Consider the following 24,363-nt stretch of genomic DNA (forward strand, 5'->3'; position numbering starts at 1 on the left):
ACAAAATCCATACGTGACATATTAAAAGTGTTTATGATAGATGTACACATGACAAATAAAGTTCAGAAAAGTATTCTTCTCCCTTTTTCATCACTGTCCCACCAACTTCCACGGTTTCGTTCCAAAGGAATACGAGTTATACCCATTCACACTGCTAACAATGATGGAATCATGATACTAATAACCCCATCAACACACTGAACCTCTTTCAAAACAACCAACCATCAAGCTCGGTTTTTATCGAGTAGATCGAAATTTAAAATACTTTGAATTACCTACGTCTTCAATTAGGAGATGCCAAAAGCTAACACTAGCAGCCCCACCAGCGGTTCTAGAAGTTTTGTTATTGTTGTCGTTTTTTCTCTCTCTCTCTCTGTTTTACCAATTCAAATAATTTCATAACATCTATTTATTTTTTTTGGTAATTACTTTTCTTTCTTTTTAACTTCTGTTGACATGTTAATCGGTTTATAGCAAATTCAATTAGTCCAATGTCCAGTTCTAATATGATCAGATTTATATCGGTGATATGTAAATGACAACTTTCCTAATATTATTTTCTTATTATCAAGCTGCTTGAACTCGACTCAGGACCGTTAGCATAAACAGACATTTTATCACTTAAATTAATGATTGTTAGTAATTTTTTTTTTTTTACTTTTGGTTAAACATATGTTACTTATAGAAATTAGGATTATATAAAATACAAAAAGTAGCTGTATGAAAATTATGTAGCATCTAGTTTTGTGAGAAGTTAAAATACTTTTAATGATAAGTTAGTACATCATTAAATAATGATGTAAAATATATTTATGTTATCATTATATCAAATTCCTACCCCGTCTATTTTCGTTTTCCTCTCACCAAATTTTGATCTCTGTTATAACAAAACAGAAAAAAAAAAAAAAACTACAGTAAGACTCAACCCAATTAACATGTTTTTGGGTTTGATTTCTGTAAACACAGTCCAAATATTCTACTCAAGTTTTTGCTTACGGCATAATTAGATTAATGCCCATCGAAATAAGCCCCACGTTAACGAGTTATTTCCAAGATGATGAGCCTCCCCACGTATCCTTTTACTCCAGCCCAGCTTTCAGGTTTGTATAAGAGCTTGGAATATTATTTTCAATGCTTTGTTAGCTTCTAATTTATTCATCTTATTCCCAACAGCGTGCATATATAGCTGTATGTAACTATGTATGGCAATTATTCTATTTGTTAGTCCCTGTTCTTTGGAAAATAATTTATTTTATTTTTATACTTAGGAAGAAATTTTTGGCAAAAAATTATATTTGATAAACACATTCTATTATAGATGTATTTAATAAATATATAGAGAATTTCCTTTGTCATAATTTTATAAATTCTGATAACATTTTTTTTAATAAATTATATATTTATAAAAAATAATTAAATAGTGTGCTTTGGAACAACGTTTTTTTTTTAACTTCATTTTATATTCTTGTGCTACCTGTTCATTCTCTGCCTTATAATTCTTAATGTTATCCATGGCTAATTTCCAGTTCCTAAAAATAATCCTAAAACTTTAAAAGATGAAATAAATTTTTTGAGTAAAATGTTAAAATTGATTAAAAGAACGTTCGAAATTTTATTTCTATCTTCTTAATATTTACTATCTAATGCTATTACATCAAAGAGAGGAAATATATCCTTAAAACCTCGTTGGTAGTTATTCTTCACAACTAAAAGAGTAAATTGTATGCTTATCCAAAAAAAAGAGAGAGAGTAAATTGTATTAAAATAAACTAAAATCTAACATATTACACATTTCTATCTTTAAAAACAAATATAAATAAAATATCTCACACATACACACACGTAGAGGTAACCCATCTTGAGTCTTGACATTTTATCAAACAGGATATAAGCAATTTTCACATTAAAGTACTTAAAGAACCAAACCAATACGTCAATTGACATTTGAGTTTGATTTAAGAAATCTAGATTTTTCTACTTAAGTTACAAATCTAGAATCCATAAACGACCCTACAGAACCCCAAAAGAATGAAGAAGGCTACGAAAGAATCCTTGATGTCAGCCTTAAGGCGTTGCTTCACTTCCGTTGCATAATTCATATAACAATTAGTAGTATTTATAAAGAGAAAAATATTTTTCATTCTAAATGACACAACTTATATCATTTTACTCTCACGAAGAAGTGAGATTAGTCTGTTCTCACCCACTTCTCTTAATTTTTTAGATGTATCTTATACTTAATTTTAAATGATAGACTCCACCTCTCTAGGGGTGTGCAAAATAATCAAAAAACTGAACCGAATCATGAACCGAACCGAACTGCTCCTTAAAATAATCAGTTTTTAAAAATCAGTTCATGAACCGAACCGGTTTTTAAAGAACCAGTTCATGAACCGAACTGGTTTTTAAAACCAATTTAAGAACCGAACCGATTTTTAGAACCAGTTTAAGAACCGAACCATTTTGAACCGAACCGAACGTTTCCGAACCGAACCGTTTTCAAACCGAACCAAATTGATTTTTATAACTTTATTTTTTAATTTTTTTTTTCTTTTCGAAAGAGGGTCGACCCGAACCGTTTCCAACCGAACCACTTCCGAACCGAATCATTTAAACAAATTCGATTCTATTTTTCAAACAAACCGGTTCGGTTCGATCCATGCACGTCACTACCCCCGGCTCTTTGTTGAAAATGTTGCTGCTCGTAATTTAAACTTTAATAAAGACTATATTAAAGTTCACGAAATAAATCTGAATAATTATAAAAAAGAATCATACACATAATACAAATTATAGAATAAATTGTAAGTGAGATACATTTTTAATGGCTAAAATATAATTTTTGTCTTGTTTTATATCAAACGAGGTTTGGATTTTGTTATCTTATCTCATGCATATTGGAAAGTGAGGTCTTGATTTTAAATTCTATTATCCTGTCCTTGTTTCTTTTGGAAAAGCACAAACAGAACCTCCCTAAAATCGACAAACAGAATAATCTGATAACCTGGTCAAACAAGAATGCAGCCATAGTTAAGCTTGAGTTTGTATCCTAAAGTTCGATACCCAAACCCAGAAAAGCATATTGTAAAATCAAGTCATCTTCAGTAATTGCCTGTTACGGAAAGCTTGAGCTTTATTGCCAAACTCATTGTTAATTTGATCATTACAATGGCAACTAACCACAAACATATATGATCACATGTAAAACTATATTTTACAAAGAGGAGATAATTTGGAATCATTACCTTTCTACAATTTTTTAATCACCTTTGAGATGGCTATGATGTAAACAATGTAATTTGATAACCAATCTGTTGAGTGATTTGCACAAAGTTGCGAAAAGCCAATCCTGGAAGGCCACATAAGCATGAAAATGCCAACTTTTGAAATTGAAAAAAATGGGAGGGGACAGGTGGAACAATATCATTGGACCTTCTTTGAAGATGGAGACGACCATGGCTGACTCTTCCACATAGTTAATGACATCCACAAGTGTGGACAACATGAAGGACTATTGATCATGTCTTTATCAATGGTTTCACATGTAAATACTTGATACCCTCCAAAAACAATACCAGGTAGTGTCCCTTTTATTTTATAATCTAATGTAATTTCTAATGTTGTATTATTATTATGATCATGACCTTGCATCCTATTGTTACTTTCTTCCACACCTGTATAGTTCATATTTCATAACTAACTATTTTTTATTTTTTTTTTGGGTTAAGTTTTTTCACCGCCTCACGAGCCTTGTTCCTGTTGAGTTTCTTGTGTTTGGGTATTAGGAAAAAGGCTTGAGAGGTGAAGGTAGAGAGATTAATAGAGAAGGTTTATAGTTATGGCTGATGCATTTGATGAAGAGTGTGATTACCTTTTCAAGGCTGTTCTGATTGGAGACTCTGGGGTTGGGAAATCAAATCTGCTCTCAAGGTTTGCAAAAGATGAATTCCGCTTGGATTCCAAACCCACCATAGGAGTGGAATTTGCTTACCGCAACATCAAGGTCAGAGATAAACTCATCAAAGCCCAGATATGGGACACTGCCGGCCAAGAAAGGTAACTCTTTATTCCTCTCTGTTTCTTTTTCATCACTTCCAATGAATGAATCTTTGTTGTGTCTTTAATCGTTTAGTTTATTGTTTCTTTGTTTTGTTAGTCTCTGATCGTTGTAGTTGTTGTTTTTTTATTTTTTCTTCTTTTTAAAAGTCTTGATCATACCAATTTTGTTTCAAAGGTGAACGAAATTGATGAGCTCAAAATAGTTTTGAGTTTGCAGATCAGAGTTCAGTTGCATGGTAGATGATACTTTAGGCCTTGTCTTCTTTCTTTGTTGATTGTGTGTTATATTTCTTATGAAAGGTCAAGGCTTTTCCAACTGGGTTTTCAATTTCAAAGTATGTGTGATGATGTGTCCTCAGCTCATCTTACTTGTCTATTTTTAGAGTTCTCAGTTCTGTTTCGCTTTTCTTACCTTGTATGCTCTTCACAAACATCTTGTCCCACTTCTATTTTAATCCCATAGTTTTGTTAGCTAAGCTAGCCAAATTCTGGTGTTTGCTCTTGTTTATTGACCTAATATAAAAAGAAAAACACATAGGGGAGGGATTAAAAATAGGAACTATATTTTAGGATTTTTACAACTGCACTGCTCATCCGTGATGATCTCTTAAATTTAATAATCTAGAAATTAGAAAAGTATAACTAGAATTCATTCGGTGGGACCTGAAGACAGAGAATTCATGAATTGAATTCCAAGCTTGGATTTGGATTTGTGGTTTGATACAGAAACTTAATCACGAGAGGCAATACTGCATTTATCAATTATCATTAGAAAAATCTAAGACGTATCTTCTCTTCCAAGGTAGATTCTTAATTGGAACGTCGCCGTAATTTCCTTCTTTTCTGTGGTGCTCCGTGTTAACTTTTGTTTTTTCCAACTTGAAGGGAAATTTCTATAGATTTCAATTACGACATTCACACTCATTACAATGGCTTTTTCTTTATCATCCCAGAAAAAGAATTTCACTATTTTGCCTTTGGGTTACATGCGCACAATTTCCTATCTCCTTTATACTTTATAGTTATTATAATTTTTTTGTTAACTTATATTTTCCTCATGAGATGGCAGATCTAGTTTCTAGCAATAATGATTATGCCGCTGTACTGTATTCCATTAATTGAATTTAATGATGTGAATGAAAAATGAGTTTAAAGAGTAGGGGTCACTCTTGGTTGAGTAAGTGTAGAAATCAAGTTTTCTTTTTTTCCTTAATGCAATCCAATCTTATATAGCGTAACTATTGGGGGAGGCGGGTCCAGGACATGAATTTGTTCAGCTTATGTTAGAGAAAGATAACATGAAAGTGATTGAGACAAAGAACCGAAAAGCAAATTGGCAATCATTGAGTCAGGTGAAGAAATGTGCGTGAGAAGTGGCGAAGGTTTAGGTGGCCAACCACACAATCGAAGAAATTATTCTTTCTAATCATATAAAAATTCTTAGCTAAATTGTGTATGTTGGTCAATATACATTTTTTATCCCATAATATTAATTAATGCCTTTCGTTTCTCATAGAAGGACATTTAATTTTATGTTGAATTTTACTTAGGATATATCTTATATTTATTTCTAAAAAAAGATATGGTTAATTTTGTGGCAGGTTTAGAGCAATCACAAGCTCATACTACCGAGGAGCCTTGGGGGCATTGCTAGTGTATGACATAACAAGGCGATCGAGTTATGAGAATATAAGAAAATGGTTAATGGAGCTGAGAGAGTTTGGAGGCGAAGACATGGTGGTTATTCTGGTTGGAAACAAGTGTGATTTGGCTCAATCAAGAGAAGTTGAGAAAGAAGAAGGAAAAGGGTTTGCAGAAACTGAAGGGTTGTGTTTCATGGAAACCTCTGCTTTGAAGAATCTGAATGTTGAGGAAGTATTCTTACAAATGATCACAAAGATTCATGATGTCACAAGCCAGAAAAATTTGGAAGCCAAAATGGACGAAAAACCGATTAAACTTTCGAGCGGGAAGGAGATCCATATAATTGATGAAGTGACTGCAACTAAACAAGCTACTTGCTGTTCAAGATGAGAGCTTTAGTGCGTAAATTGTGGGATTTTGCACGAATCTGTGTGTAACTGAGTGATTGATTCTTCCTATTTTCCCCACTTTTCAATATATTTTTTCCTTCTTATGGGCGGATTTTTTTATTTTTTTGAAAATCTTATTGGCGTTTCTTTAGTGCATGGTCACGATGGGTTTTCCCCCTGATATATAACACATAAGAGATGACTTGATGGTAGATTATAATAATGTGCATTTGATTTTAAATTTAGATTAGATTTGAAAATTCAGAATTTAAAATTATATCAATTTAATTATAACTTTGACCACAATCCAAGTGAATAAATATTGCCTAAAATATAATATATGAATCTTTTTCAAAATTAGGTTTAAATTTAATTCGTATATGTAAATTTTTTCATAGTTCATACTATCAAGAAGCAAATACCACATTATTGTATTATTTTTTTTTACATTATTAGTAAATCAAAATCACAACTTTTTAAAGATTAAGATATGTCTCACTTGTCAAAATTGATTTTGTAATGTTAAGGGTGTGCATGACAATCATTCTATTCCCTAGCACTGTTTCTTAAAAGAAGCAATTCTTTTCTATTTCTGTGCCATGGAACAGTTTCTGAGAAAAAAAATGTGTTTGATAACATGTTCTATTTTTATTCCGAGAATGAGAATTGTGTTTGATAACACAACAAATAATATAATAAAAAATAATTTCTATTAAATATAAAAAATTCTGGATCATCACTTTTCTTTTCACATTGTGTGGTTGTGGTGGGGGCGGCGACGACGGTACAGTAATGGTGGTGGCAGTGACGTGGTGAAGATAGTGGTGGTGGTTGTGACGGCAGTGGATGCGACGATGACGGTGGTAATGGTGGCGGAGGCGATGATAGTGGTGGGGATGGTGGTGGTGGAGGTGACGGCAGTGGTTGCCACAATGATGGTGTGTATGGTGGTTGGTGGTGGCATGGTGGTTGTGGTTGTGAAGGCATCAGTGTGGTGGTGGTGGCTGTGGTTGCGGCGGTGGTGGTAGGTGATAGTGGTAGTGGTGGAAATGACGTGGTGATGGTAGTAGCGGGGGTGGTGTAATGGTGGCGATGGTGGTGGTGGTGACGGTAATGGCTGTGACGATGGTAGTGGTGGTTGATGGCGGCAGCAACGACGACGGTGGTGGTTACGGTAGTGGCTGCGGCAATAATATTGGTGGTTGGTGTCGTGGTGGTGATGGTAGTGGTGGCGTCGCGGTGGTGGTAGTGATGGCGATGAGGGTGGTGGCAGTGGCGTGTGATGGCGATGACGACAATAGTTGCGATGATGGTGGTGGTGGTTGATGGCGGTAGTGGTGGTGGTGGTGGCGGCGGCGGCGGCGGTAGTTGTGGTGGTGGCATCGTGGTGGTGAGGGGTGGTGACGACAACACTAGTGGTACGATGATGAAGAGTGATTAAGAGAGATAAGTATTTCTCATTTTGTGCCCGAGAACAAAGAAGTATAAATTTTTTGATTCTTTTTTCTGTTCCCCAGCAAAAAAATTAAACCGGTTCATCCCGAGAACAAAAAAAATAAACCGATTTTACCAAACGAGTTTTCTATCCATTTCTGTTCCCGGGAACAAAAATTAAAAAAGAATTGATTTTGGGAAGGTTGTCATGCACACCCTAATTGTATGTATTTTTCAGAAAAGAAAAATTAGAGTGCCTGGAATCAAATCCATCCGCAGAGAACATTAAATTGTCACTTGTTCTAAAATCAATTCAGCGAATTAAAAATTAGATTAAGACATCATACTATGTATTTTGCTTCTTTCTTGTCTTCCCATTTTATTATATCTTTTGAAGCAATATTTCTATGTAAAAGAAATTACAATTTTTTAACAAACCTCTTTCTCCAAAAAAAAAAAAAATCTTCCGCAAAATTTCATGTTGTCCAGAATGTATGAACTTTTTTTGGAAATATTCCATCGGTTCATCGCTTCGCGACTAGTCCGATTCGGGGCGGGTCCAGGATTAAGGCTTTAAACTCCTCCCAAATGTGATACTGGAGAGGTTTGAACACATACTCTCACCCCTACCTGCTCAGCTCCCATGCGTCAACTGAGCTACCACCATTTGGTTGGAATGTATGAACTTTAACTATATGTAAAGGATAAGGTTTCTTTAAAATAATTGAATGCATTCTATTTTTGTAGTAAACTAAAGGTAAAGAAAGCAATACATCAATATTTTTTTTTTAATTAGACAGGTTTACTATATTGTTTTTTAGGTCTTTAAATTATTTTCAAAATAATACGCATTTTTATAATGTCTGCTAGCCCATGATAAACTATGATACTAATTCAGAAGAAAAGGTGTTTTCAGAAAAATCAATAACACACCACTTAAGAATGGAGGAGAATATGGAAATCAAACTTGGCGTTATTGCTTTGCTGACCTTCAATTACACGGGTCTCTTCAATTGCAAATGGGCAATAATTGTACAAGGACAATGCGAACGAAAACTCTTCAATAATTGTAGAAGTGAATGAACCAATTCGTGAAAACGGATCGTCTGTAATTGCAAATACGATTGCACGACGTGCAATATAAATCCAAAAGTTGCAAATTTTTAAATTGACTTTATAATTCTTTTTGATAGAACAAAATTTATTTTAATGGAGGATATCCCTAGAATATTTTTGGTACATAAAATGTATCGTATGTAATAACTCTAATAATAATAACCCTAATAATTAAATTGCTTTAATTATAGAACTAATGTAGAATTAGAGGTTAAATTAGGTCGATAACATAATTATGAAATTAATCAATTTTCAGGGTAAAAGTGTAATTAATGATAATGTTAGACTAAATGCATAATCTATGCAAGTGGGTGAAATCCAGAATAAATTAAATAAAGGACATGTGTCTCAATGGACCAACCAAACCAATAACCCCAACTAGCGAAAAATCTAGAATACAACCGATGTAGGTGCGACTGGCCAATAATAGCGCACCACGTCAGCTATCTTTATACTGGAAAAAGAAAAAAATGACTTTTGTAATTTACACTATGTACTACTGGTAGTAGTACATAGTGTAAATTACAAAAGTCGCACCCAGTTCGATACGATCGTAGTACCAAAAGTGCGCTCTCCCAACTAGATGGTTGGAGTGGAATGAGGTAATACGAGAGAGAATTAAGGGGTAAACGGGTAAAAACCCACTCTAGATATTTTCTAAAAGCAAATATCAATTTCTCTCTCCTCAATTCACAATCTCATACTCTCTTTCTCTCTACCCACCATCGCATTCCCTCTCTTTCTCAACCATAATTGTTGTTTTCTTCCTCTTTGCTTGAAATCTCCACCAATATTTGACCCAACCTTAGAGATCGAAGCTTCTCCACCATTAAAAACTAGGAACCAAGAAATGGAGTAACTATTCCTTGTTCAAGAAATCCATTATCGTGCATCTTATGGGGAGAAAATGTGGAGGTGATTTTCTTGCAATTGGAGCTTTGGAATCATCGCTTTTTGGTGTTGCGAGGCTTATAAGGTGAGAAAGGCTTTGATTTTCATGGGTTTTGAGAGTTATCATGAATTGAGGGGTTAGGGTTTGAGTTGGGTTTTAGGGATTCCGAATTTCACGTATAGAAAAGATGAAATTGATGAATGAACTTTGTGATTTTGTTTGGGAGTGTTGGATCCCTTGGTGTTTGCATTTGAACCCAGCATTGGGCTCAATTTGGAGTAGAGTTCCATAGTGGTTTAATTATTGTGAGGATTGTGACAAGAGAAGCTAGAGGGTCAAGCCTTGGCAAGGAAAACTCTTGGACTTTGGATTTTTTCCCCCTTTGTTGTTCCTCCATACTCCATGAGGAGTAATGATTTGTATGAGATGATGTGCATTGGTATTAAGACTAGGTGTTATTGTTTGCATTATGGAAATGTGGATAAGCTATGTGCAACTATATGATTAGATTGATCCTTGGCCATGTGGATGTGAAATATGGACTTCCCTTAGTGCCAAAGTCATGTGGAACAACACTAAGTGGGTAAAACTTAAGAGATGTGAATCTCTTGTGTGTATTCTCTTGGAAGTGCCATATGAGAGATGTGAATCTCTTGTGTGTATTCTCTTGGAAGTGCCATATGAGAGATGTGAATCTCTTGTGTGCATTCTCTTGGAAGTGCCATATGAGAGATATGAATCTATTGTGTGTATTCTCTCTGAAGTGCCCAGTGAGAGATGTGAATCCCTTGTATGTATTCTTTCGATGTGTGAAATAATGCCGTGTTAATGCCTGTATATCATGGAAGTGAGCTCAAGGGTTGGAGAAAGTCTCCAAGGACCTTGAGTTTACTGAGATTGTATCTCACCTCGTGTGAGGATTACATTTCAGGTACACCGAGTGGTGCAGATGAGACCTTCCTCAAGAGGCTAGTTTAAGGATGGATCGCTTTTAGATGCTATGATTGGTATATTTTGATTACAAAGGCATGATAGAATGCTCAATTTATAACACGTATATTTAACCTTGTTCCATTTTGAAGTTGATGCTTTATTTTCAGAAATACGATTTGGAGCGAAGAACTTGTGAGTTGCGTAACTCGAGCTATACTTAACCGAATGATTAATGTTTACCTTTTCAGAAAGCCCGAGAAGTCTACTTCAATATAGTAAAATATTAGAGTTAATGGTGAAGTCATCTCATTTACATAATATAATTAGTGATGATAGTTTGGTACTTTGCATAAATAAAAAGCTTATCTTGAATATAAATCAATTAAAAGGACGCGTGAATTACACTGCAACATCAATTGAGCCTAATACCTTGATAAGTAAAGAAAAATATTATTCACGACTTTAGTTTGAATAACTGATAAATAATATTAGGGGTGTTCGCGGTCTGGATTGGATCGGTTTTGGAAGTAAAACTCATCCGATCCAATCCCTTCGGTTTGATCATGTAATCATCCATTCGGTTTAGATTTTTTTTCAAATCCGATCCGATCCAATCTAATTTTTTTCGGTTTGGATTGGATCGGTTTTCGGTTTTTTGAATATCCTAAAATTAGTTTCGTGATTATTGTGCAAATAACATCTTTTGTATATATTGACTTTGTAAAAAAAAAAATTTGAAATACAAAAATATCAGTAAACAGTACTATAGTTGATGAGAGATGACTAAGTTTTTTTTTGGGTTTAGTTGATGAGTTAATGGGTCTTGAGTTTAGAAATTTTTGGACTATGATTGGAGAAAAGACAAGTAAGTAGAGGATAATTAATATATTGGATCGGTTTGGATTGGATCGGTTTTCATCAACCCATCCGAAAACCGATCCAATCCAATTAAAATTTGCGGTTTTCTTTCGGTTTTCGATTTTTCGGTTTTCGGTTTTCGGTTATCGATTTTTCGGTTCGGTTTTCGCGGTCTGAATCGGTTTGGATCGGTTGATGAACACCCCTAAATAATATAGCTTCGTTTAATATCATAATTGATGATAATACACTAGGTGCACACGAGATGTTACACGATATATCTTTTTTTCAAATTTGGAAAAATTTGTAATGTGACGGGAAACAACAAATTCAAAGGTGGTGAAATAAAAGATCTTTTGATACCAGTGTTAAATTAAAAAATTTGACATCAAATTTTAACCATTGATTTTCGTTGATTTAATGATTATAATTTAGTGAGAATTAATAAATAATTAATAAAAGTGACTCAATAAATTACAACTATTAGATTAACGGAAATCAACAGTTAAAATTTAGTGTCAAATGATCCTTCTCATATTTTGAATAATTAATTCATTTTTACGTTATTTCATATTATATAGTACAATTTCCAATTTTGTATGATATTATTTTATTTTCTCATACGATAAATAATTGAATTATAAAATGGATTGTTACGGATGTTGTTGTAAATAGTAATTATGTAGTCATTTATTAGTAATTATGTAGTCATTTATTAGTAATTATGTAGTCATTTATTAATAATTATGTAGTCATTTATTTGTATTTATTTAGTCTGTTACTTGTATATTGGGCCAAGCCCATTAGGTCAAAATTAGGTCAAGAAGTCTCTATAAATAGAGACCCCTATGTACAGATTCAAATACGATTCAATAATATTTCAAATACCCTTTTATTTCAAGTTGGTATCAGAGCTCTCGATCCTGAGGGCTCTGCTTCCACGCCTATTGTCTTTAGAACAAGAACCTTTTATTCTTTTTGTCTCTCGCTGCCATCAGCCGCCACCAGATTTTTTTTTTTTCCGGGGACCTCTTGGACCGAGAAGATCTCTGTTATACTGGATCTCTGTTACTGTTCATCGTCTCCATTATTCTTCATCACAAGACAGCATCTGTTCATCACAATTGGACCCTTTCCCGGTGGTTTTTCAACTCCGAACAGACCCAGAAAGAATCGCGCTCACCGGACGACGTTGCTCCAGAAATTTCAGACCGGACGGCCACCGCACGCGCCCACACGCGCCGCCCCTTCAACCGCGAGTGAAGCCCACGCGCAGCCAATCTCACCGGCGCGTGAGATCATTTTTCCGGATCGGACCACCGCGATCTTGATCTTCCCTTCATCCTCTTTCTGGATCTGTGCTCCTCTCTTTGATCGGACATCGTTTGGTATTTATTTGTGATTTTTTGGCTTCTTGGAGCTTTTCTTTAACCATTTTCTGTGCAGTATGGCCTCTTCTCAAAGGAGTTCTTTTTCAAAATTTTATGATGGTACCTCTTCTAGACCTAAGAGAGATGATCGATGGTGTTCTTATTGTAAAAGAACAGGTCATATCAAGGATTTATGCTTTCGCCTTTATGGAAAGCAATCTGTCTTAGAAAAGATGGCAAAGTTGCGTGGTCAAGCGCATTTTACTTCCTCTGAAATAACTCATACACCTAATAAGACCCAACCTGCATTTCGTCCATATGAGTTGGAACGGCTCCGAACCATTCTTGATTCTATGAGTAAGCCATATGATACTAGTGCTTTGACTATGACTGGTATGAGCTCCAAAACTTATTCTTTCCTTTCTTCATGTAATGATTTTAAACATTCTTGGGTTGTTGATTCTGGTGCTACTGATCATATGGCTTGTTGTGCTGACTCATTTACCTCTTATCATCCTACCATTGGAACTCATACAATAGCCGTAGTTGATGGCTCTCATACATCAGTTGCGGGATCTGGTGACATAAACTTACAGCAGTCCTTACATCTTAAGGATGTTCTTCATGTTCCTAAACTCTCCACGAATCTTCTTTCTATTCATAAAATTACAAAAGATTTGAATTGTACTGTAACCTTCTATCCTACCCATTGTGTTTTTCAGGATCTCGCCACGAGGAAGATGATTGGTAGTGCTAAAGAGCAAGGTGGGCTGTACTATCTGGTGTCACAATCTCCTGCAAATAAAGTAACAAATCACATCTTGATGTCTCATGGTCAATCAACTGCTGATTCTTTGATTTGGCTTCATCATAAGCGCTTAGGTCATCCTCCATTTAGTTTACTCAAATTTTTATTTCCGTCATTGTTTTTGTCTAAATCTGTTGAGTCTTTTCATTGTGATGTTTGTGAATTTGCTAAGCATCATTGTGTGTCTTTTCCTTCTAGTATTACTAAGAGTGTTGAACCTTTTGATCTTATTCGTTCTGATGTTTGGGGTCCCTCTAAAGTCCCTCATGGTTCTGGAAATAGATGGTTTGTTTCTTTTATTGATGATTGCACTCGTGTAACTTGGGTGTACTTAATGCGTGAAAAGTCTGAGGTACCACAACTTTTCTTTCAATTTTATAAAATGATTGAGACCCTGTTTGGTAAAAAACTCAAGAGACTAAGAACAGATAATGGTACTGAATATGTTAATCATAGCTTTTTCCAATTTATAAGAAATAATGGTATGATTTATGAACTTACTTGTGTTGACACCCCCAACAGAATGGGGTTGCTGAAAGAAAAAATCGTCACCTTCTTGAAGTGGCTCATGCATTAATGTTTCAGACACATGTACCCAAATACTATTGGGGAGATGCTATTCTTACTGCAGCATTCTTGATCAACCGTTTACCCACTCGGGTACTTGACCATGTAAGTCTTATTCACTCTATGACTTCTTTTTTCCCTTCTATTCCAACTATGATGAGTCTTCCTCCACGAGTGTTTGGGTGTGTTGCTTTTGTTCATGTTCATAAACATCATCGCAGTAAGTTGGACCCTAGGGCTATTAAATGTGTTTTTCTTGGTTATGTTCCTGATAAGAAGGGCTACAAGTGCTATCACCCTAGTAGTAGGAAATTTTTTGTTTCTATGGATGTTACATTTCAGGAATCTGAGTCCTTTTTCCAAGGTCCTCATCTCCAGGGGGAGAATCCTTCACCAGAAATATCATCACCTCCCTTCTTTGAGTTTGAATCATCAGTGTCTACTCCTTTACCTATGTCAGTGTATCCTCCACCTGGTCCTGTTCCTCCTGTGTCTGTTTCTCCTTTGTCTGTTCCTCCTGTGTCTGATCCTCTTGTGAGTAATCCTCCTGTGACTGATTCTCCTGTGATTGATACATCAAGTACACCAGAGATACGAAAGATTATGCCACCTGAAAGAAGGAAACAACCCACATTGTCTCAGCAGCAACCTCAATTGTCTTAACCACTGGTAAGTCCTGAATCTCATATTTCTGATCATGATGTTAATACTTCTGATGACTTACCCATTACTACTGATTTTGATGATTTACCCATTGCTCTTAGAAAAGAAAAAAGAGCTTGTCCCAAGAAATCTTGTCCCTCATGTCCCTCTTGTACTCAATACCCTATCTCCCAGTTTGTTTCCTCTGCTAATCTTTCTGTGCAGCACAAAAGCTTTGTTTTAGCACTAGACTCTATTGCAATCCCAAAATCAGTACATGAGCCTTGAAAGATAGGAATTGGGCTCAAGCCATGCAAGAGGAGATGAATGCATTGGAGAAAAATAAAACATGAGAGGTTATTGATAGACCTACTGGAAAGAAAGCAGTAGGGTGCAGATGGGTTTATGCCCTAAAATATAATTCTGATGGAACTCTTGAGAGATACAAAACTCGATTAGTTGCCAAAGGTTACTCTCAAACCTATGGCATTGATTATGAAGAAACATTTGCTCCAGTTGCAAAGGTGAATACAGTGAGAGTTTTGTTATCCCTTGCCGCCCATTATAATTGGGATATAAACCAATTTGATGTGAAGAATGCTTTCCTCAATGGTGAGTTAGAAGAAGAAGTCTACATGGAAATTCCGCCTGGTTTTGATTCTGTGAAGGGAGAAAATAAAGTTTGTAAATTAAAAAAGGCCTTGTATGGATTGAAGCAGTCACCTCGTGCCTGGTTTGGAAAGTTTACTAAGGTTATGATGACCTTAGGATATAAACAAAGTCAAGGAGATCACACTCTTTTTTTCAAGCACTCCCAAAATGGGAAGCTTACTGTGCTCCTTGTATATGTTGATGATATTATTATCACAGGTGATGATTTTGTGGAGAGACAGATTCTGCAAACACGGCTTGCCTCTGAGTTTGAAGTCAAAGACCTTGGGAAACTGAGATATTTCCTAGGGATAGAAGTAGCTCATTCGAGCAAAGGAATCTTTATCAGCCAGAGGAAATATGTTCTTGATCTTCTCAAAGAAGCAGGAAAGCTCGGGTGTAAACCCTCTAATACTCCTATTGAGCAGAATCACAAGATGGGCTATGAAGAGGAGAGTCCTCCAGTTGATAAAGGACAATATCAACGGCTAGTTGGGAAATTGATATATTTGGCCCATACTAGACCAGACTTAGCTTATGCTGTTAGTGTTGTCAGTCAGTTTATGCACGATCCAAAGGAGAAACATATGCAGGCAGTAGAGAGAATTCTTCAGTATCTGAAAGGTACTCATGGTAAATGGTTGTTATTCCGACGTGATGGCAATCTATCTTTAGAAGTCTACACAGATGCTGATTATGCTGGATCCGTGACTGACCGTCGTTCTACCACTGGTTATTGCATGTTTCTTTGTGGTAACTTGGTGACATGGAGAAGTAAGAAACAAGATGTGGTCGCGAGATCAAGTGCAGAAGCTGAATTTCGAGCTATGGCTCAAGGCATTTGTGAGTTACTGTGGCTGAAAATTGTACTTGATGATCTAAAAATAAAATGTGAGGGACCTATGAAGCTGCTATGTGATAATAAGTCCGCTATTTGTATAGCTCATAATCCAGTTCAACATGATCAGACTAAACATATTGAGGTCGACCGCCATTTCATCAAAGAGAAACTTGATAGCGGGTTGATTACCACTCCATACATTCCCACTGGGTGTCAATTAGCTGATCTATTGACAAAGGGGCTTCCTTCGGATAGATTTCAAGAACTTGCTAGCAAGCTGGGAATGATAAATATCTATTCCTCAGCTTGAGGGGGAGTGTTGTAAATAGTAATTATGTAGTCATTTATTAGTAATTATGTAGTCATTTATTTGTATTTATTTAGTCCGTTACTTCTATATTGGGCCAAGCCTATTAGGTCAAAATTAGGTCAAGAAGTCTCTATAAATAGAGACCCCTATGTACAGATTCAAATACGATTCAATAATATTTCAAATACCCTTTTATTTCAAGTGATGTCTAGATGTCTCATAAATGGAAATTTTATTAATATGACCTAATAATAATATCTCATTGCGAATGATTTCAATTATTTAAAAAAATTACTTTTTTTTGGTAACCAAAAATAAATAAATTACTTACTATATATAAAGATAGTGCAATTTGATTAATATCAATATTAATACAATATTATTATTATTATTATTATTTATTTTCGGTCTTAGGAGAAAGGCACATTCTTTGATTTTTTTTTTAAAACTACTCTTTTACCATGACCATGATGACGTCATGAAGGTAAAGGCAGAGGAGAGTTCTGCTCCAGTTACTCTGTCTAGCATCTGTTGGAAAAAGAAAAAGAAGAAGCAGCAGCTTAAGAAGTCACTAAAAGAGAACAACCCTTCAATGGTCGAACATGCCAAGTTCAAACCTATTAAAGAATGGAAATGAAGAGCAAGAGGAAAAAGAGAGTCCGTAGAATTAAGATGGCCAATAAGTTCTTGAAAAACTCAGAAGCTTTTCTTTTTCTTTTATTTATCTTTGAAAATTTTCTTTGTAGTTTTGATATATTCACCGATTTAGTAATTATTCAACCAATTCCATACAAGTAACATCAGACCTATTATAAATGTGACTCTCCTAAAATCATTCTCTATTCTAAGATTCCAACTTGAGTCTGTTCATTATTCAATTTTTAACTTGCCGAGTTTTTAAAGTTTATTGTTACTTGGCTTAGATATATTAATGTGAGCTTATAGTAATAGTCAACCGGACTGATTCTGTTGATAAGAATGGCAAGTATTATGTATCCAAAAAAAATAAAAAATGGCAATATGAGTGCTATTTTCTTTTCGGGATAAAAGATATATAAGTACCTATTATGAGTGAAAAAGCTCAACATTCCGTAGAGCCATTAAAACCAAAATCATAACATTATAACATATTCCCATATAAGCATAATAAGATTCGATTAGACTTGAAATAGCCAAAATCATACATTTTTCGGTATTTGGTTCTTTAAAGAATGTACAAGAGAGACGCAAAATTGTCCAAATAAACAGTGAATGACACTAATTTTGTCATGGATGTAGTAACAAGTCCATGGGCTCATGTTTAAGCCCGTTAGTTGGTTGGGGATTGTCGAGACACAATCAACGTAACGCTCAGTGGGACCCAATTGAAGCAGTGTGATTCACTCAAAATTATTAGGCCCAAGAAAACATGTTTCATGACCCGTATGTCAGTCTACCTTTCACTCTCATTCATCTTCCTAACAGCTTTCATCTTCTTCTTCTTCTTCTTCTTCATCCATTAGTCTCTCAGAAAATTATCGTCTTCTTCTACCTCCTCTTCTGCACGAGCATAAACTCCTTAAAACGCTGCGTTTCGATAAACACGCGCCCATTGTGGCTCTGTGACTTCTTTTTCCTCACATCTCAATCGCTGAGACCATGGCGAATTGGATCTCCTCCAAACTCAAAGCCGCCGAGAACATTCTCCACCAGGCAAGTCCATATATAACAATGCTTCTTCGCATTTTCTTTTTCCACTGTTCAATTAATTATTGATTTTTCTTGATCCCTAATCATTAATTTTCTTCTTTAATTTTAACTTATAGCATCATTACAATGTTTTAATTCTCTTTATTTTTTTTATGGATGTCATATTATTGCGTAACGGTCGCTTCAGATCGATCAGCAAGCGGCTGAATCTCTTCGCAAGAACGAGAGGCTTCGATCCGAGGAACCGAGCATCGATGCTCCTGCCAAATCAGGGAGCGGTGTGTCTCTGAAGGATCAATTGAAGAAGAAACCTCCGGAGAACAATGACTATCATGGAAAATTACGCAGTGATTCCAATTTTAGCGTGCTTAAAACAACATCAACTGCACCCAAACTCTCTCCCAAATCTAGCCCTACCCTCACAGATGCTGATTGGACTGAACTCCTTAGTTCACCTAGTCCCTCTATAGCATCTAGTTCCGGGGGGAATCATAGTAACGGGTCACGTGCAGCTCGTGGTTTGAGCAATAATAATAGGAAGCAGAAGAGTTTGTCTTCAGGGTTATTGGTATCGGATGTTAAGAGGAATTCAAAAAGTGGTAACAGTGGTTCAAGGTCCTTGCAGAAGTTAGACTCTGTCAAAGAAGTTAAATTGAGTCGAAAAACTAGTGATGATGGGAAGGACTCTGCCTCTTCTGGCTCGACGGAGAGGCATTCAAATGTAGAATCGGAGACCGATGGTAAGTGGATGGGAGGACAGGAGTATGCTAGTAAGGACTGTTCTGAGAAGCTTGTGGTTGAGGCAAATGATAAGGCAAATGAAGAAAATGATGTCCGTTTAACTTATAATAGGGACTTTTCTCCACCAGAATCTTTGCAGGAAGACAACAAAAATTTGGCTGCAGAAACAATACCAGTAACGGGGGTCGATAAGGTGCACGAAGCTAAGATTGCAGTGGATGTTGTTCGTGGTCAATTGAGAAGTGCAATAAAAGGGAGGCATGGGCTTAATTCAGTCTCTGGAAATTCAACACCTGATGATTTGAAACGGGCTTCTTCAATGGAAAGTGATCGAAGCTCTGATTCAGATACAGATTCTGGTTCAACATCCGATTCTGAAAGTGAACATGAGAGGGAGGAAAGGAGAAAAATGAGGGAAAAGATTCTGGCTGAGGAAGCAGCGGCTAAAGCAAGAAATGCTATCAAGGAACGGGAGAATATGGTGGCCAAATTAGAGGGGGAGAAGCAAAGTCTAGAGAAAATACTTGAGGAGCGAGCTAAACAACAAGCACAAGAGGTAATGTTAGGACAGTACTTAAAACTGATCTTTATGTTTGCTACTTTGCTTTTTTAATGTGTTGTACTGGTTATGCTCAACATGATGTCTACTGTAGGATATGGATAATCTTGGACAAATTTCTTGAATGTTTTTTCCTGCTTGACGTTCTTGGTGATTTGGTGGGAGAAATTGGCTGTCTTTTCAAGTTTCCATAATATATGAAACTCTCCTAATGAGCTGAAATTGCTTCAAAGTTAATTGTTGTCTAGACAACTGTTTTGGTGGCACTTAATTTTTTCAATCTGTTGGTTATTTATCTAATCCTCTTTGTTCCTGCCTTCAGGCTTCAGAGCTTCAGAGCACTACGATGGAAACAATGGACGCTGTTGAGCTAGAAAAGCAGAAACATAATAATACTAGAATGGAAGTTCTTACACGTTTAGCTAAACTGGAGGTATGTTTATTTAACTTTCTTAAACCAAATAGTAGTGTTGTATGATGTATAACTTACTACCTCTTTCAGTAAATAATTTATCATGATGTTTAGGTTCCACAAATACCTAGATAAGCTTGTTTTGATGAATGTCTGGACTGGTTGCAGACTGCTAATGCTGATCTTGCAAGATCCCTCGCAGCTGTGCAGTGGAACCTTGAAGTAGAGGTATGTATAGGTTCTTAGATGACTTCCCTCCACTTCACATGCTCCGCATAATATAAGCTTTGTAGCCAGTATCTATTGACAAATTTCTTAAATTATTGAATAAAAAAACTTGCCAGTACTCAAGGTTTTGGACTTTAGTCCTAATTTGTTGAGGATTTATGATTTCCCAAAAGTTAATTAATAAGATGATTAATATGATCAAACTGACATTGTAATTAAAGCTGATAAGGGCCAAGTATCTTAAGACCTTACCTCTGTTACTGACTCTGACAGTGTCTAGAAAAAATACTAAAATACTCTTGCATCTGAAAATTAAAAAACTAAACTGAATTGATCAATCAACTCCCTAAATATGTTGTTTTGATTGTAAATGTAGCCTATTGAAGGATTAGAATGAGATCCTTGTACTGGAATTGAATTAACCAAACAGCTTGCTTTGCTCTATTTCCTATGCTTTATTGATCCTTGGGCCATCCACATATCTGGGTAACAATGCTAAATTATTGTGTCTTAACTATAATACGTTTTTGGACCAGGTTAAACAAGTAGCAGATCTCAGACAGCAGCTTGTATCAAAAGAATTGGTTCAAGAAGGTACTGCCCTTTTTCAAAGTCATTGACTCATTGTCAGATATTATTTCATTCCTAAAGATAACAGTGCCTTTTCATGGGACTCATTACCTACCTAGGTTTATACCTCCCTCGTTTTAGCTTGGACATATATTATAACATTAAAGATTAGTCTGAATTTTTAATAAAAATGGCAAAAGATTAGTATAGGCCTATAACTATGGATAATTTCTCAAGCTTAATGAACAAGATATACATAATGATTACTTTGGGTATATTCAATGATCTAATAGATTGGTGAATATTCATGAGTTTAAGGAATTCAATGTTTTGGACAGAGTAGATGGTTAGTATGTTGATCAAAAAAGACCCTTTAGGTTTGAAACAAAGTTATACTAGGCTGCTATATGGATTTAAGGAACGATATCAACTAGGATGCCCCCTTGTCTTGCCCAAGAATATCTTCAATCAAAAATATGTATTAGTACCGTCTTTCTTTCTGCTGATGCTGGCCAATGATAGCTATGCTTATCTTTCATCAGGAAAATTAGATTATGTATTGTTCATGGTAGTTAATTGCGCCGCAATAGCGCCGCGAGCTGCGCCGTATGGGTGTTGTTGTGTCTCACCGCAAGAAACCGCTCCCCACCGCATCGGAACGCAACAGCGGCCATTGCAATCGCAAATTGAGGCCATATTGCTGTCATAAGGCAAAATGTCAATTTTGTCCTAAATTTAAATGTGTAACAGAAATTTTTTAAGGGTTTTTTAGTCTATCTGTGTCTCTCTCTGTCACTTCTGCTATCTCTGCCTTTAAAAAATGTTTCTTTTTGTCATTATTTCTGTCATATATCTATTGCACTATTTTCGCAACCCGCTATAACGCTATAGCATTTTTCGGGGTTGACCGCGACATGCCACAATCCGCATTTGATAACTTTGGTATTGTTGCAAATTGGTTATTTAGGGTGCTGGAGTAGTCAGGATTATGTTGAAATATGTAGTCTGTTAATAAGTTGATCCTTTTACCTTTTGTAGAACTCAGAAGGAGCTTGAAGAATCCTCATCAAACGGGAGCTTCACAAAATCAAGTAAGTTATACTATTATTTGCTGAAACTGATCCGTAAATATTTTGGTTTCTTTTGTCTACTTTTTCTTGAGTGGGGGGAGCTTAAGAGGGAGTCTCTGTGGTATCTTCTTTTTGTTAGATCCTATATTTCCTTTTTAAACTTCTATTCTATGGTCACTGTCTTTTAGTAGGATATTCTTGACATCTGTTTATCTATGCTGATGTTGTAGCTAGCTTCAAAAGGAGTTGAGTTTGAACGAGAAATTCTTGAGGCAGAGCGTTCTTTAATTAATGATAAAGTTGCACAACTACAGGAAAAAGTAAGCTTTACGAATTAATAATACTTGTATATTCCAGTTTCTCCATTATGTTGTATTCCCTTGTAATTTTTGCATGTTGAGCATCCTTTTTCTTGCTTTTAAAATTTACCCAACTATTTTGTCCTGTTATCTATATACTATTTTCCCCATTTAGTGTCCAATATTTACTTTCTTAAAATCTGAAATGTTTCGCTTAACTACAATTGAAAGTGAGCAGAAATTTTCATATTTAAATCAATTACAAAGGAGACACTTGAATTCTAATTTTTAAATATATTGCAAAATTTTAAGTCAGTTTTCATTCAAATTTGGAATTTTAAAATGAAACGTCATGTTATTGTAATTAAATTAAATCAATATTTTTTTTTCTACCCGCTTTAGTACATATTTAACTCCACCCATTAAGTTTTGGCATTGAGCCTGTCTAGTTAATATGGCTTCCTTTTTTTTGTCAAATTATTTAATATACTGGTACATTATAGGCAAGGAATCTGGAAGCTGACATTGAAATGACAAGGAAGGAGATAGAAGAACCAACAGAAGTTGAAGTTGAGCTCAAGCGAAGGCTTCATCAAATGACTGACCATTTGATACAGAAACAAGCCAAGGTCTGTTTTTCATATATCCAGTTGGCGGTAATATTTTGGCAAATGCTCATCATGACTCACTGTTTTAAAATCAGACTGGACCAGCCAGTCTGATCAGTTCAACTGGTGACTGAAAACATTAGCAGTTTGTACTAAATTCCCTAACTTCTTGTGCAATCAAACCAGAATGACCACCAAAACTAAACGCATCTGATTTTGAAAATTCAAAAATGCAAACAAAATTTTTTAAGAGAATTCATTCAAATACAGAATTAGGAACGTACTAGTTGGCTTGTTTCAAACAATTTATTGTGTTAACAGGTTGAGTCGCTCTCCTCTGAGAAGGCAAGTCTTACATTCAGAATCGAGGTATGCTTTCTACTGAGGACATGATACTAATTCTTGAAATCATGATATACTTGATTTTCAATTTTCTTAATCAACTCGGCAGGCAGTGTCAAGGTTGTTGGATGAGAACACGTCAGCATCAGGTGCAACAGATATGAATCCTGCTTCTTCATCAAGTGACTTAGAATCAGGATTATGGGAGCTTTCTAATTCAAAGTTTAAGCCTATGTTAAAAGCCAGAATTCGTTCTGGCAAGAGGCAGCTGGGATCATTACTTCACCAATTAGATTATATTTTTGTGGCCGGTGCTGTTTTTTTGAAAAGGAACTCAACGGCAAAATTATGGGCTTTGATTTACCTTGTTTGCCTTCATTTATGGGTGATTTATATTCTAATATCACATTCTGGCCCATCAAATGAGGGTAGATCTGGTGCCGTGATCTCATTGGAGAACATTAATAACACTGGAGGAGTATGATTGTGTTGTGATGTCTCGTTACTTGTGTCATTTACCTCAGGTTTTAGGAGGTCTTCGTTACATTGACAAGTGGTAGGAATGTTGTACGGTACCACATCATGACCAGAAAAATATAATAATTATGAAGGAAAATATAGGACTGCATGCCTTTTATTTCGATGAATTACATCTATTTGGCAATGTGAAATTGCACCCGAGAATGAGTTATTCCATCAGAGAGGAGCAATGCCCTGCTATGTGTATAGAAAAATGGGTGATTTGGGTTTGAATTTTGAATGCTTGTCAAATGATGAGAAGTGTTCGTGAGGACCTGAGTTGAAGTATCAAAAGTATTTTGTATGGACGGTGTAGCAGCAGATGTAATAAAAAAAATGAGCCCTCTAGTCAGTGGCTTGGAGAGGCTTGGCTGTGAGTTCGCTGTTGTGACCCTAGCACTAATAATCAAAGATGTCGCATGCAGTTTCATGATTATTATTTATTGAACTTGTAAAGAAGAAAGAATCTATTTCTTTTGGTATATACAATTACTGATAAATATATTCATTCATTTGTGTAATGCAGTGGAATCTCTTATTTTATGACACTGCTTGATTATGACATTTAGGTCTAACTCGTCCTCTGAGGGTTTTCTCAAGATTTTAAGACAAACGCGCACATGGAGAAGTATTACTTGACAAGTAACTTTGCACGATTTGAAAGGAATAAAATTGAATTTTGAATGCGAGATAGAAATAAAACTAACAACAATGTCTCTCTAATCCTAAACAACCATCAAGAAATTCATTGTTAGCCAAAAGTAATCAGATGCCCAATGAAAGATGGTGGTTTTCTTAACACATGCATGATA

General features: G+C 35.6%; 2 protein-coding genes across 3 annotated transcripts; both read left to right on the forward strand.

Annotated features, from left to right (window-relative positions):
• The first annotated feature begins 3,515 nt into the window (after positions 1-3,515).
• LOC133303615 (ras-related protein RABA6b-like) lies at positions 3,516-6,264 on the forward strand. Of its 2 annotated transcripts, XM_061503545.1 has the most exons (3): positions 3,516-3,578; positions 3,729-4,056; positions 5,661-6,264. In XM_061503545.1, exons 2-3 carry the CDS (start codon positions 3,839-3,841, stop codon positions 6,091-6,093), a joined length of 651 nt encoding a protein of 216 aa, XP_061359529.1. In that variant the 5' UTR covers positions 3,516-3,578; positions 3,729-3,838; the 3' UTR covers positions 6,094-6,264. The 2 variants fall into 2 exon arrangements, with proteins under 2 accessions (XP_061359529.1, XP_061359528.1); XM_061503544.1 differs by lacking the exon at positions 3,516-3,578 and having other exon boundaries at positions 3,614-4,056.
• An 11,720-nt stretch (positions 6,265-17,984) lies between these two features.
• LOC133303606 (golgin candidate 2) lies at positions 17,985-24,028 on the forward strand. The gene is made up of 10 exons (XM_061503532.1): positions 17,985-18,206; positions 18,391-19,500; positions 19,826-19,936; positions 20,084-20,143; positions 20,680-20,737; positions 21,752-21,804; positions 22,014-22,103; positions 22,586-22,711; positions 23,012-23,059; positions 23,142-24,028. The coding sequence occupies exons 1-10, from the start codon at positions 18,153-18,155 to the stop codon at positions 23,514-23,516; spliced, it is 2,085 nt and encodes a 694-aa protein (XP_061359516.1). The 5' UTR covers positions 17,985-18,152; the 3' UTR covers positions 23,517-24,028.
• The last annotated feature ends 335 nt before the right edge of the window (positions 24,029-24,363 follow it).

This window comes from Gastrolobium bilobum, unplaced genomic scaffold, assembly GCF_033153095.1.
Source record: "Gastrolobium bilobum isolate Gb01-03AN ecotype WA unplaced genomic scaffold, APGP_CSIRO_Gbil_v1 utg7684, whole genome shotgun sequence".
NCBI classification, from domain to species: Eukaryota; Viridiplantae; Streptophyta; class Magnoliopsida; order Fabales; family Fabaceae; genus Gastrolobium; species Gastrolobium bilobum.

What these genes read in the sequence shown, in the direction of transcription:
- LOC133303615 (XM_061503545.1), top strand. Translation starts at nt 3,839, where the DNA reads ATGGCTGATGCATTTGATGAAGAGTGTGATTACCTTTTCAAGGCTGTT. An exon ending in GACACTGCCGGCCAAGAAAG is followed by an intron (nt 4,057 to 5,660) that starts GTAACTCTTTAT and finishes ATTTTGTGGCAG; the next exon opens with GTTTAGAGCAATCACAAGCT.
- LOC133303606 (XM_061503532.1), top strand. Translation starts at nt 18,153, where the DNA reads ATGGCGAATTGGATCTCCTCCAAACTCAAAGCCGCCGAGAACATTCTC. An exon ending in TTGCACAACTACAGGAAAAA is followed by an intron (nt 22,104 to 22,585) that starts GTAAGCTTTACG and finishes GGTACATTATAG; the next exon opens with GCAAGGAATCTGGAAGCTGA. An exon ending in GTCTTACATTCAGAATCGAG is followed by an intron (nt 23,060 to 23,141) that starts GTATGCTTTCTA and finishes TCAACTCGGCAG; the next exon opens with GCAGTGTCAAGGTTGTTGGA.